The sequence below is a fragment of the Leptidea sinapis genome, chromosome 41, assembly GCF_905404315.1.
Source record: "Leptidea sinapis chromosome 41, ilLepSina1.1, whole genome shotgun sequence".
In the NCBI taxonomy this organism is placed as follows: domain Eukaryota; kingdom Metazoa; phylum Arthropoda; class Insecta; order Lepidoptera; family Pieridae; genus Leptidea; species Leptidea sinapis.
The window spans coordinates 4,458,984-4,474,155 of NC_066305.1; the positions used below are offsets into that span (position 1 = coordinate 4,458,984).

Sequence of the window (15,172 nt, forward strand, 5' to 3'; positions counted from 1 at the left end):
GAGTCGTAAAATAATGTCTCAAAATAATAGCCTTTTAACTACAGTTAAAAGGCTATGTATAAGATAACTGCTTAACGTCGCTACAATACACAGACAAGGGCCCACGCGCTATTGGACATAATATTGTGTACCTATATTCTTAACGTCACAGTAATAACGGTAGTGAAAAAAGACGAAACTTGTTGCGGGAAGGCGTTATGATTGAAAGGGTATCTACATATTATTTTTGGTAATAAAACTCACATTATTTTTTTATGTAATTTAAATAGTTGATGTACGACTATAATTTTTAACCTTTTATAATTTATACATTGACTTGCTATTAGCTCGCTAATAAAATTTGTAAAATAAAGCTGCGTTTGTGTTTTTGAACATTTATTTATTCAATATTAGTTTCAAAGAGAAAAAAAATCTACACTGAATTAATTTCGATAAAAATAAATTGACAATGTTATTAATTTTAGAGACATGCTCATCTCACGCTTAGCGTGTTGTTCCGCTCTGTCGGTAACTTCGAAATCATATGCAGCGGAGCTAAAAACACTTTTAGCGTGTTCCCACTAGTAGTGCAGTACTCTGAGGTTAACAGTTAAAGTGTGAAAAACAATAATTAATAATTATTATAATTTTAATTATTTAAAAGGTCATTAATAATAATATATTCACTTTAAACATAAATTAAATATTAATAAAATAAATCTTGTAATAGATAGTATAACCAATATCTATCAAAAACCATAATCAAACAAAAGTGCCAACCAAACATAACCATACTCAGGTGTTAGTTTTATCATTGGATTTGTTACACCTACGACATATGTCTACATGGATATAACAATAGTTATTTATGCAACTGTTGTGTAATAAGGGGTATTAAAACACGAATGCGGACTGAAGTAATGAATCCTCTTAAGATTCTGGAACAGTTAGCTTACTGCTAACATTAAAACACCAGTCCTAGTAGTAACTTAATATCATTCATTACTGATTATATACATTAATTTACATAATATTGTATAGTGCAATAATTAAAATTCACTCGAATATAATGTTATTTTGCAGCGTTTTATAATAAATCGCTCATTTTTTGTAAACAAAACAATAAAAATACCGAAGAAAAATGACGTGGATTCTAATAACCTACTTTTTTCATACGGCGCGCGACGTTCTGGTACTGTGGAACGCGCGTAAACGAAAATGTTTTTTTTTTTTTAATTTATACAGATACCACACATCGAGCAATAAGAATGTGGCTGTCTGTTGAAACGCATGAAGGGATCGAAAAAAAAACATAGGAGTGTTGTTATGAAATTCAGTACAACATTACAACACTCGTTTGGTTGATGTAATGGTTATTAGGACATTGGGTGTTTTTATGTTGGCAATAAGCTAACTGTTTCAGAATCTTTAATAGAGGATTTAAAGCATGGGTGTAGATAAAGGCATAAAAGGCATTTATTTTCTCAAATTGATAAGAAGACATATTAAGTATTTTATGTTGGCACAACATTAACTTTGAAAATGTATGTAGACCATACTTCTTTAAAAGAATCGATTTGTGTATGAATGTATGATAGAACACATAATAATGTAATTAAATATAAAGACTTTTAATTTTAATTTTATTTTAATATTAAAATGATTTAGTTAAAATCTAAGACAACAGAATTATAATTTAATGTTTTACAATCAATTTATGTATAATTTGAATTAATATTGGAGTATTTACATATTTAATATAGAGATATTTAAACAGCTGTTGTCGCATTAAATCGTCTTTTTCGCTTTTAGTGGCACATGTTAAAAATATCAATAATTCAAACATGGCGCGAAGCTATCAATGCAAGAAATCTCACAAAATGACGCTTGTCTGTTCTCAAACTAATCTACAAATCAATACTCCTTGTACGTTCACAGATCACAGATTTATTAACAATTCATCGCAACATTGAGGCCATTCCTCTCAATATATTTCTTCCTGGCTTCTGCAATCATCTGCATCTTCCTCTCCTGGAAGCTCATCTGACGTTCCTTGGCAGTTTTTGGGAAGACACCCGTCGGCACAGGAGTGATGTACTTGGGCTGTGACTGGGAGGTGCTGGGCTGGGGTTCTATGATGGGTGCAGGCTCTGGTGTGAACTGAGTGAATCCTTCCAGGAAGTTTGTTATTGTTACGTCCACACTACGAGTTTTTGCTGGAAATATCAAATAAAATTGAGTTGAACTAATTGTAGCAATAATTATTATTTATTTATTTTTTGAATTTAAGGGATTCTTATACAAATTTAACATTCAAATTAAGATAATAATAAGCTTAGTACTGTTAGAAAACTGCCTTTAGATATTGATATTACAGTGAAACTAAGGTCTAATAAAATGTACTCAAGGTTAAATAAAATATATCCACATCAACAATAGTGTTATTATATGCATGAACAATTTACTACCAATGAGTTCCTAGCATAATTTGTTGGAGAATATTTTAAATAGAAGGTATGTCTTGAACGTGAAGAGGTGGGAACCAAAGAGTTTATTTTTAATATTAATATTTCAGAGACTAAACTATTTTTAACCAATTGAGTCCAAATAGTTCAATCAATGTGTAAAAAAAATTCATATTGAGGCAGTCTGATAGTCAATTGAAGGGGTAGTCTATTAATTTCAAAAAATTATTATGAACTTTTTCATATAATGTGAACAGCGTTGGTACTGAGGATTCAACACCACACTTGCAAATTCAAAAATTCTGCGGACGAAAGAGCAATAAAGCACTTTGTGAGTTAATGGCTGCCTGAATGGCCGCAACAAGGCAAGCAGCATGACGTAGAATGATACCTAACTGTTGACTGACTGAAAGGCTCTCTCTACAATCTGATCAACATGGTATTGAAATCGTAGTAGCTTTGATTTAAACAGAAGCCGAGATGTTTGTTTTATTATTTTGGTATATACCTATTACATCAAATTTAATACTTAACAAAAAAAATATTCAGTAGGCAGTTACAAAATATTTGTCCGAATAGAGAGAAGGAACCCAGGAAGTTTTGAATGTTGCGGTATCGCGAATTGCTGCAGACAGTCACATGGTGAATAGAATGGTTATGAGACATGTCTTGGGTCAAAGACAACGACGGTCTTCTACAAGGTAGTGCAATAGGTAGGTTCACTCTCTACAAGGAGCCACCGCTTCAAACCACACTCAAAACCAATATCTTTTCGGTTTTCGGGTTTAATTAAGTTCTTTCGACGCTTAACCATACAGATTAGCTGTTGAGATTTTTCTTGTGTGATCCGTATGTAAGCTCGTTTGTCTTCCTCGTCTAATAAAAAAAGAAACCATCGCTCTGAAACATCCGAGATTGCACCAGTATCATAGAGTGGAAGACGCACTATTTCACGCGACTCAAAACAGTCTGAGAGTCCGGCCGCTGGGTAATTAATTAAAGATCCTCACCAAGATCCCTGATGATATCATTGACGGGTACATTCGGTAACACTTCCTTGACCCGGGCTGCCATCCGCGCCAGCTCTGGGCTAGTGTTCCCCGTTGCCCTGCTGTGTCCCGCTCCTGGGGCACTATTGCCGGCCCTGCGTGGTAGGCACGCCAGTCTAAGGTCCTCCCAACTGAGGTCTACTGTTTCCACCTGATTAACAAAACATGATTATTATTGCTGGTAAAGTTCTATGTAAATACACTTTATCTCGTCTTTACATTGAGTTGAGTTCACTTAATCATACTCATGCTGATGTAAAAGAGTGGTAAAATTTATAATTTTTGACACTCGTGTCATTTCTTTGACCGAAATGAATAAAATTTATGTTGTTACTAGCTGACCTAGTCGTCGTATTGCCATATAACATATTAAAAAAAAAAATATTAAAATTTTGATGCAACCGATTCTCAGACCTACCAAATTTATCGTACTACAATTATTGTATTCGATTGGCATCTTGCAACCCTATAGCGGTTTGGAGGATGGAACAGAATAATATAAAAATCGTGATACAAAAATAGTTGTAGATCTTAGAAGGGCGAAAATTTAAATTTGTATGCATTTTTCAATTCTGAATCACAATAAAATAAAAATAAAAAAAAATGTCAAAAATTAATATAAAAAAACTTGGGATAACCCTTAACATTTAGGGGGATGAAAAATAGATAGTAGCCGATTCTCACACCTACTGAATATGCATATAAAATTTCGTTAAAATCAGTAAAACCGTTTCGGAGGAGTAAGGTAACTAACATTGTGACACGAGAATTTTATATATAAGATATTTTGTGAATAAGGCATTTAAAAAAAAAGTGAAAAAGATTAATATGCATTACTGGGACGATACTGAATCTTGAATATAGTAAAATATAATAGATAAAATATCTAAAATAACGCAGTGAGCACTTCTGAGTAGCGATTTAACGTTAAACTTTTCACTGTGATGTTAAAAAAACAAACGTGATTGTCCCTAACATATTCAAATTCAAATATTTTTATTCAAAATAGGATGTAACTGGATTGGTTAAAACTTAGTATCCCGTAGCACGAATTATGAGTTAAAAATATTGTAATTGATATAGTTTTAGTCCACGATTATAATGCTACCACTCTTATTACAAGGTAATTATCCACCATTGCAGAGAAAAAAGCATTATAAGTATTATAACCTAACCTCAAATTATGATATTTTTAAGGATTGGGACATTTTTATGGGGAGGAAAGAAAGGGAAATGCCTAGAATTCGTTTCTGCCACTCGCCGACCGCTGCCGCGGCCCTCTACGCTCGTCTCGTGCGTTGTTTTAACTGTTCTAACATAACCAATTTTAATGAATTGTACTTGATAGAGCTTTGGTCCACGATTTTAGTGCTACCACTCTTATTACAACGTAATACACAGTTTTCAAGAAAAAACTAAAAAATACTTACTATTTCTACCTTTCCCCTCCCTAATTTGTTAATGGCGGGGAAACGCCTACAATTCGGTTCTGGCTCTCGCCGGCCGCTCCCGTGGCCCGTGCGTTGTTTTAACTGTTCTAACATAACCTAACCTAGCCATATTGATAGGGCTTTGGGGATTTAATACTTTTACTAAAAGTGTGGTTTACAATAACGATTGACCCTTTTATAAATGTATGCCTTTTATCTAAAAATAATTATTGATGAAGCCGTGTAATCTGTCACAGACTATTTTTTAAATTTCATTTCACTGTTTTTCATACAATTATTGGCTGCATGGGCTTGAACCTTTTGCCTGCCCTAATATTTTACGAAGAAACCAAAATCACTTCTTGACAGTTTTTAGCCTCCCGCCACGATGTCAGCGCTCATGTAGTGTTTATTTACGTGATTTTCCTGTTTTAGATTAGAATTTTAATCGTTATTTTCTTGAAAACGGTGCATTACGTTGAAATAAGAGTGGTATCATGATAATCGTGGACTAAAGCTCTATCAACTACAATATTTTTTACCTCCAAATTCGTGCCACGGGATACTAACTCCAACCCACTGGATTGGAGAGGATATGGAATAGTAGCGTCTGAACGCATCCATACCTTCAAAGCGTCTGCAATGGTGTGACGCAGCCTGGCGGAGAAGGTGGCGTCGGATTCGTCGTTGCGCTCCATGGCAGGTAGTGCTGTGACCGTGAGCACGGACACCGGCGAACACAGGAACCACACCACGTCCCGCCACGGAAACCGACGCGCTGCGTCCGCGTCTTTGTGGACCGTCACGTTCGTGAACGGACGCTCCACGCCTGCGGGTTATCGCACGGTTCACACTCTGTCTAATCCCGGATCCACATAATATAACGAACGAAGGCGAAAGAAAGCTATGGAACAAAGAGAAAGAGATTGTGTAGCGTAGCAAGTGGAGGAGGATAACATTAGCTGGCTTTCATTCGCCCTCGTCATACGCACACGGCTTAATCTATAGCTGGCGCTAAAATTTCGACATTAAATAAACACACGGATAGCGCTACTTGATCATAATCATAAAAATAAATGAATAGACAGTTCATAACAACAATAAAACGATTTTATAAAATTTCTTGAATGATGAATTTTGTTGTCATATTTTTACGTCAAACAAAAGCTTGTCATGTTGCCTCTTAAAATATAGAATTTCGAATATTCATATGCACTTTCCCAAAATTAATTCGTAACTGCACTTATTTACTTATACCTACTTCATCAAAAATATTGATTTATTTATAATTCTATATGAAACTAATAGTAGTGCTTATAAAAATTGTTGTTTCTTACAACTCTTACCCCTCGTTTACACCAAGAAACAAGTCAAAACCTTGTTTTACCTATACAAAACTCGTAGAATACTTGTCAATAAATAATTATTTGTTTTTAACATGTATTGCAATTGTCTGAAACATTCTTGCGTTCACACAGTGTTGCCAACAAGATTTTATACAAGTATAAAACACATATAGATCTGAGACATGTTTTATACAGTCTGATACATTGACAGCGTTCACACCAACATAAAACATACATGTTTATTGTTAATTTTATTTAAGTTTATGTTTAAAACTTATTTAAAACAAGTTGTATACGCTATCCATGCTTGGTGGATAATATTTTAAACATTTACCGGACAGACCGCTTTTTTTATTGGAAAAGAAGAATATAAATAAAGTGGTGAAAGATATAAGCTTTATGAGCAATATTTATCTCGGCTTATATTAAGATATTCTTTTGATACTTATATAATCGTCTCGCAAGCATGAGTAATTTTGCCTTTGATATCCGATGCAAATACAAAGAAGAATATGAGTCACCAGCAGCTAGAAATCCCAGTAAACAGCTAACAAAAAAAAAGCGCGTACGCCTTCTTTCAAGGCCGGCAATACTCCTGTGATTCCTCTGGTGTTGCAAGAGAGTGTGTGCGGCGGGGATCACGTATCACCCGGTGAACCGTGCGTACTCTCGTTTGTCCACCTTTTCCATAAAAAAAAAATTGCTCTGCTGGAGCGATGGCATCTCGATACTGTGAATTCTGCTAAGAAGAGTATGGTGCAACTTTTTGAAGCAAATTCACCAAATTTTCTCCATTGCCTATAAAATTTCTGACTCCACTTCTGTCTATTCGTAAATCATTCAATGAGGAACGATAGGTCCCTTCTTCCTGTCGTCTCCTCAAAAATGATTGCGACCAATACATGCGTGGTTTTCTTGAATTTCCTTCACTCTGTGTACAAGTATACTGCACTCATGAAGCAAAGTTCCACAGTACTTTCGCTTACTATTGTCTGTACCAGTAGTCAATTGTGTTGTCAAATTCATTAGATTCTGCACTGACATGTCTCAAACAAGTTAAGCAACAAGCCTACAACTAGTATAAAACATGACATCATATACATGTAGTCCACTAATAGGTGGCAAACAATTTCATCAGACAAGTTTCATACAAATATTGTCTACGACAAGTTTTATGTTTTTGTATTTTGAAAACATTGCATACAACTTGTATCTGTAATTCGGTATAGACAGCGTTTTCGTTGAAAGCTCCCAGACGGCTTAATTTTTTTTTCCGACACCTCTATCAAACATCGTTAATGTATACAAAAACTTAACAAATTATAAACTAAAACCTTCCTCGAGGACCACGCTATTGGTATAAAGAACATGAAAATAAGAGCAATCGTTTTTGAGATTATCGCGACCTGACAGACAGACAGACACGCGGCAGAGGACTTTGTTTTATAATATGTAATAACTACATAAAACAATTGATTACGTTATAAAACGACCCGTAAATTTTTTCACTAACAAAATCTGATCTGAGTCATCATTTCTTCTTTGATATTTTAAACAAACTAAACATTGACTAACTCTCGAAAACTATATACCTATGGCTAATTTGATTGAACTTTTAATATTAGGCATGATGGCTCTTAACTAATAAATTCAGTTTTCTCACATCCTTGTGTAGGAAATAATAAATTAATTATTTACATGTATTTTATCAATAAAATAACTCCGACCAAAGTTCTTGTTTTAAACGAAATTCTCTTTTTTTATACCCTCTTTAACAATATTTGTAGCACACATTCTTTCAATTCTTTGTCAAACGTCATAAGGTTACATTAAAAAAGTTTATATTGTCCAAAGTGTTAAGGTTAGATTAGAAATAATTTATATGGTGGTGAAGTATTCTTAAATCTTCCCGGAATTTTCTTAATTTTTCCTTTCATAAGAACCTGACAAAAACAAACACAACAAAAAAGAATAAGCGAAATCGGTCCAGCTATTCACGCGTGTAGGCGTGACCAAGGGAAACAGGGATTCATTTTTATATATATAGACTAGCTGACCCAGCAAACGATGTATTGCCGATTCAAAAATAACTGTTAATCGTAGATCGGTGAAAATTTGAAGTTGTATGTATATTTTCATGCTGTCTCATAATCAAACAAATTTTTAAAAAGGGTAAAAAAAAAACATTTGGCATGGACCACCCTTAACATATAGGGGGATGAAAAATAGATGTTGTCCGATTCTCAAACCTACCCAATGCGCACTCAAAATATCATGAGAATCGGTCAAGCCGTTTCGAAGGAGTTTAACTACAAACACCGCAACATGATAATTTTATATATTAGATGAAGATATCATAATATATTTTAGATAAGACCCAGGTGTCAAAGGAATAAAACTTAGAAGACTTTATGAATAATTGAAATCTGTGCAGTATATTTTCCATGATTTGCACAAATAAAAACCTCTATCATTTTATTTATATAGATTAAGTTTATTGAAAAATTTTGACTCTTATTAGAATCAAATGGTATCATATAAAGTGACGGTTGGTAATACATCTTACCTAATACTGTGCATAAAAATTCTGAGCAGGACCACTATTTTGTCAGTGACAACAAAGCCTTCCAATTCCTTCTTTCCTTGTGTAGTAGAAAGTAACAAAGGAGCCTCGCATACGTAGTTTCGTAAGGAATTTTTTGCATGGAGGACAAACAACCCTCCGTTCACCTCGGGTAAGGTAAGAACCAATGGTTTCATGTATAATATGAATATGTATGTGGACTACACAACAGTCAGACAACAAAGACTTAATATACAAACTTAAATATGTGATTAAAAAAAAATAAACTCACTAATAGCAACAGGCTGTACTCTGTTTCCAATGGAGAATGGCCAGTCAGTAAATTTGAGAATTCCCTTCCCATTTGTGGGTCCACCTTCTGGCTGCAACAGCACTGGCTTGTTGGGGCTCTCTGCAAAGTGTTGCCTGTAAAATAATTATATTTGGCACTGTGAACCTTTCACTTATTATAGACTAGCTGATACCGTAGTGGTTTCTCTGTGTACACACTTATGAACACAGTTATCTGAGCCTGTAGTTAATATAAAAAACATTGGTTCTTAAAACTTTAATAACTTGAGCCATGATTTTCAATGTCGTGTAAAATGACCAATCTATGTTTTGGAACTTGGAGTGTGAATTGGTTTTGTCCATAAAAAGAGGTAATGTGCAGAAATATAACATATTACATGTTTCTGTAACAAATTTTACAAACAGGAAAAAGATTAACATTGCAATATCTAGTGTAGGTACCTACCACTGATGGCAGTCCTAATAGAGGGACTACTATAATAACAATATCAAGCATCAGGACATATGAATACCACATAAAAGCTTCATTCAGGAGCGACATTCTACAGAATAATTCAGGAAATTATTTATTGAAGAACAGGGCTAAAATTTAACACTAAATATTCTTTACATTTATGTATCGACTTTGTATGTTAAATTAGTTTTGGTTTCACATTAGCATATACAGTATTACTGAAGTTACCACTATGAGAAGTTTAGATCACTTTTTGAAATCCCTAGTTTCTGATTGATTCATGATTCTTTTTTGATGTCATGGTGTGGCTATTATTCCACTTTTAGTGAATCTCACGCAAATAACACCACACATAGTTTTAATTATGTTGTCTTACCAGTGTGTGTGTTGTTGTTCATTGTTATTATTGGTGTCCCTTTCATTTTACAAATTCCCAATCATGGGAAAAGGATTTCAAAAAGGCTAGTGGGACAATTTGACAAAATTAGACATGGAAATATAAGGCCCAGACTTGAAACTAAGTAGTTACATGATTTAAAAGAAGGGCTGGGAGTTTCTTATCAGTTATATAAGGCTGGGAGTTTCTTATCAGTTATATAAGGCTGGGAGTTATTTATATTCTTAATATATATAATATAGAAAATGGCAACGGCTTAAATTATTCTCTGATAGCCAGTTTGGGCTTAGTTTTAATTTTTACTTGATAAAATGAATCATACACATAATTATTATAGAAATGAATGCTTAAACTTACTTTCTTGCAAATAGAGAAACATTTTTTATGCCCAGTGTTGATGCAAAAAATGGTGGAACCTTCCATTTTCTTAACTGAAAAAATAATTTGATTTTAATTGCTTTACTATATAAGATACATAAAGATTATGTCTGATACATTAAATCACACTATGCACAATTGTGTAAAAGTAGTAACTAACAATTAAATTTCATATAAATATTCATTCACAAAAAATAAACAGTTCTAGTTCAGTATATGTTCTGATATTTCTTCAGCTTCAGCTGAAAAAATCTACCACTACACACTGCCACCTATTCTGCACTTACATAACTATGATCATCGGAGTCATCATGTCACCCTTAATTATGTGAGATTGGTTGTTGAATTTTAGGTTGATATACATTCTCTTTTATATATAGATAACCAATTTATGTTATCATAACTTTATAGCTATAAAATGTACTACCTATTAAATCATAGGACATCATCTAACACAGCATCAAATAATGGCTTCACAAGTACCACAATGTGAATAAGATAACAACAATATTGTGGCTGCTTGGTGATACTCACACTGATAGTGCCCAGGGCTCTTGCAGCAGCCAAAGAATCCAAACATGACACATAGTTAGCTACAAGAACACTGCATTTAGGATCCCTGCTACCTTTCCTTTTTATATATACCCCTAAAACAATCATAATTGATAAATAACATAAAATATCTATTATCACAAAGTATTATTTTATTATAAATTATAAGCAAAAGTGTGAGAATATTTGTTTGATTATGTCAAAAATCTATATTAATTTAAAAATATAAATACATTTTATGCGTATTATTTATTATATTTCCATTACTGTTTGACAGATTACAAAGCCAATGTAGCCCATGCCTGAATAAACTTTTGTTTAATTTATTCAGTTTCTTAACTTCACTAATATATATAATATAAATTGCACACTTATATTTACCAAATGTTAAACAGGCTAGAGTTGATATTAGCTGTCTTGCTGCAGATTTATCAGGAAGAACAAAAGAGGTCATCCATAGTATCACTCCCAATACTATTCTAATTGACATCAAAAACAATCCAAACGGTAGATATAACAGGAACTGAATTGGATTATCACCACAAAACCTGAAGACAAGTTCCAATTGCGAATTTTAAGTATTACGTGCGAAATATTAGTAACTTTCCCCAATAAATTCAACTTTTTACCTTTCTTCATTTATTAGCTTATCTGCAGTTAAAGCCATCTTGGAGTTATAATGATGTGCAACGCCTAACTTTTACATAACAATACCTATGGTTAGATATTTATAATTTGATCTAGAAAACCTTGAATTAAAATTATATTCGCCAATCAACACTTTATCAATCACCAAAATATACAAGATGATAAATATGTGAGTGTGACACAATATATGACGACCAATGACGACTGACGCGGGACGCCCCCACCACAGAACACTATTATTTATTACGCAGTACGCACACAGCACCTACACTATTTTTAATTTTATTACTCTAGCGCGCTACGGCTGACGGCCTATATAACATAATTTCTCATTAGTTTTATTTATTCAGAGCATTGGTAACAAGACCATCGGCTAAAATCAAAATAAGAAATTAAATGAAGAAGAATATTTATATCATTTTTCAAGTACAAGTCACTCGATTACAAGCAAAACTCCGGCGTAGGTTAGAGTTCTATTCTATTCTTGTTACTGTCTTCTGTGGAAGGTATACCCGTATACCCTCACTGACCTCTACTATTTACCACTGGACTGGTGGCTGTCAAAGTGCTTTTGTGCCTGTTTGATATTAGCCATTTATGCGCTGTTGGCCTTGTAGCGAGGGTCTGGGGTACTTAAACTAGTGATGACAACCTCAGCTATACGACATCGATAGGAAAACTATTTAGTTACAAAAAAAAATGTGAACTTTGTTACTTTCATTCCTGAAGTATAAATAACACGGAAAGCGACCGAAATAGAATATTTCGGAGTATTGTACGCTTCTCTCGCAGCCATTTGTATTATACGCCGAAATTAGTTCTCTGGAAGCTCGCAAGTGGCGCTTCAAATAGGCACAAATTTTGCTGTTTAACAGGAACAGCCTATCTAGTGGTGTGGACAGTGTATACCCTCGACAGAGTAAAAGTGTTCTAAGTCTGTGGGTTTTAAAATGTATGGAGGGTAAAAGTAAAGAGAATCAATCTCATAAGGGAGAAAAGTTGAAATAGTGTCCAGCAGCCAGCTTATGTTTGCTACATAACTGTTAAAAAATCTTTGACTATGACGCTGGTGTAGACACAGGGTATGGTATGAAGTATGGTGGATGTAGCAATTGTTAACGAGTTGAAGTATGCTGAGTTAAAAAAAAATTATATTAATGACGACGTAGTTAAATAATAATGAAGCAAATATAATCTTAAAGAGTTTTTATAGGAACACATGTAGCTAGAGTGATTAGTATTATTTTAAAGTAGGCGCCTTTCAGATTTACCCTGATGCTACATTTTGACGGACACTTTTTCATATACACCTTAGAATATTAACGCTAATATACACAGATAAATCTCCTTGCCTCTATGAATATGGACGATATTGGTAGTGATCGGTGCTACTCATACAAAAAGGTTTTATTTTCTTATTTTATACCTTAACATAAATTATACCTTAACATAAATATTAACAATAATTTTGACAAATATTTGAAGGAGAATGGCATCAAAAGGAGACTTTCCGCACCATACACGCCAGAACAGAATGGCTTAGCGGAAAGATGTTGATAGACGCCAATGTGAAAGAAGTTTTTTGGGCTGAAGCTATTAATACAGCTAACTACTTGGCAAACCGTAGTCCTTGCACTAGTATTGATAACGCGACTCCATTTGAAAAATGGGTAAAGAGAGTTCCGTCAGTAAGACATTTTCACATATTCGTAACTAAGGCGTAAGCCAGAGCGACACCTGGAATTTTTGTAGGATATTCGGAAAATCACAAGGCATACCGGATTTTCAACCCAAAAACAGACCAGGTGATTAGAAGAGATGTCAAAATACTGGACAAAATGTTTTATGAAAACGAGATCAAAGGAGAACAAAAACAAGATGTAGTTAATAAAAAGGAAATAGAAATTATATTTTCTCCTGAAAAAGAAAATGTAGAAGATAATAAAGATTTGAAAGAACATGAAATTGATGAAACTGACCAGGAATTGAACAATGATGAAATATTTGTTGACGCAAATACAGAAACAGATGAAATACATCCGACTAGTTCTACTGATAAAAGACAGAGAAAACCACCAGCATGGCATCAATATTATGAGATGGATGCTGAACAATCATTCCTCTGTGAAATAGACGAGAACATGGATGAATGGGAAGATGCAATAATAAGCGAGATTGAATCTCATCTTAAAAATAATACTATGAAAATTGTACACAGAAACGAAAGCAAACATTTGATTGATAGTAAAATGATTTTAAAATATAAATATAATGCAATGGGAGAAATAGATAGACGAAAAGCACGACTTGTGGCGCGTGGGTTTAATCAGAAAGAAGGAATTGATTACACTGAAACATTAGCACCTGTTGCAAAAATGAGTACTCTTAGAATACTTTTTGCACATGCAATTGAAAATAAATTTAAGTTATCCCAACTAGACGTGTGAACTGCATTTTTAAACGGCGATTTAGATAAACAAATTTATATGAAGAAGCCGAAAAATCTGGATAAATATTTAAAATAATGGGATATGTCAACTAAACAAAGCCATATATGGTTTGAAACAAGCAGGAAGACAATGGTTCTTAAAGTTACATGAGAAATTGTTGGAAATCGGATTTAAAAATTCTTCAGCGGATCCTTGCTTGTATATATTAGAAAAAGGAGGAGAAAAGCTGTTTGCAAACATTTATGTGGATGACTTACATATAAATCAGAAATGTTGTTACGAGAAGTCAAAACAAAACTGCAAAAAGTTTTTGAGTTACGAGATATGGGTTCACTCCATCATTGCCTGGGCATACAATTCACCCATGTAGGGGGAGAAATAACATTGTCACAGGAGAATTATATTGAAAATTTAATAAATAAGTTCAAGATGGCTGAATGTAAGCCAGTGTCAACGACCATGGAGACTGGTCTGAAACTGGAGAAGGGTAATGGACTCACAGAGATGGAGAATATACCATACCAAATGTTAATTGGATCTCTAATGTACCTCGCTGTAGCCACAAGACCAGATATAATGTTTGCTGTTAGTTATTTGAGCCAATATAATACATGTTTTGATAATACACATTGGCAAGCTGTAAAAAGGGTGATTCGTTATTTAAAAGGAACGAAGAATGTAACCATCAGATATAAACAATCAGGAATGGCACTAACAGGCATGGCTGACGCTGACTCGGCGGCATGTACCGTTGACCGTTGGTCATATACCGGTTATATTTTTAAGTATGGTGGTGGCCCCATCAGTTATGCATCAAAGAAACAAAGAACAGTGGCTTTGTCAACAGCAGAAGCCGAATATATGGCGATGACAGAAGCAACGAAGGAAGCTTTACACTTGAAATATCTGTTGGAAGATATTGGAGTTTTTCAACAAACTGTTACGATCTATAATGATAATTTGGCGGCACAGATGTTAGCAAACAATCAAATGACTGGTAAGGGATCGAAACATATCAGTATAAAGGAACATTTTATACGGGATTGTGTCCAGAAGAAATTAGTGACCATCCGTTACAAGGACACAGAGCATATGGAGGCAGACCTTTTTACAAAGGCATTACCACAACCAAGATTGTTAAAGCTTCTA

The 15,172-nt window shown here is 34.0% G+C and overlaps 1 protein-coding gene across 1 annotated transcript; it reads right to left on the reverse strand.

Annotated features, from left to right (window-relative positions):
• Positions 1-1,608: 1,608 nt before the first annotated feature.
• LOC126976613 (lipid droplet-regulating VLDL assembly factor AUP1-like) lies at positions 1,609-11,812 on the reverse strand. The gene is made up of 8 exons (XM_050825085.1): positions 11,555-11,812; positions 11,307-11,473; positions 10,908-11,020; positions 10,353-10,426; positions 9,125-9,258; positions 5,550-5,752; positions 3,455-3,644; positions 1,609-2,195 (listed from the first exon to the last, which is right to left on the reverse strand). Exons 1-8 carry the CDS (start codon positions 11,590-11,592, stop codon positions 1,930-1,932), a joined length of 1,185 nt encoding a protein of 394 aa, XP_050681042.1. The 5' UTR covers positions 11,593-11,812; the 3' UTR covers positions 1,609-1,929.
• Between the last annotated feature and the right edge of the window lie 3,360 nt (positions 11,813-15,172).

Excerpts from the sequence above, each read along its gene's own strand:
- LOC126976613 (XM_050825085.1), bottom strand. The coding sequence starts at position 11,592 with ATGGCTTTAACTGCAGATAAGCTAATAAATGAAGAAAG. Across the intron at positions 11,021-11,306 it reads TCTAGCCTGTTTAACATTTG|GGGTATATATAAAAAGGAAA; the intron begins GTAAATATAAGT and ends TGATTGTTTTAG. Across the intron at positions 9,259-10,352 it reads GTTTCTCTATTTGCAAGAAA|GCAACACTTTGCAGAGAGCC; the intron begins GTAAGTTTAAGC and ends ATTATTTTACAG.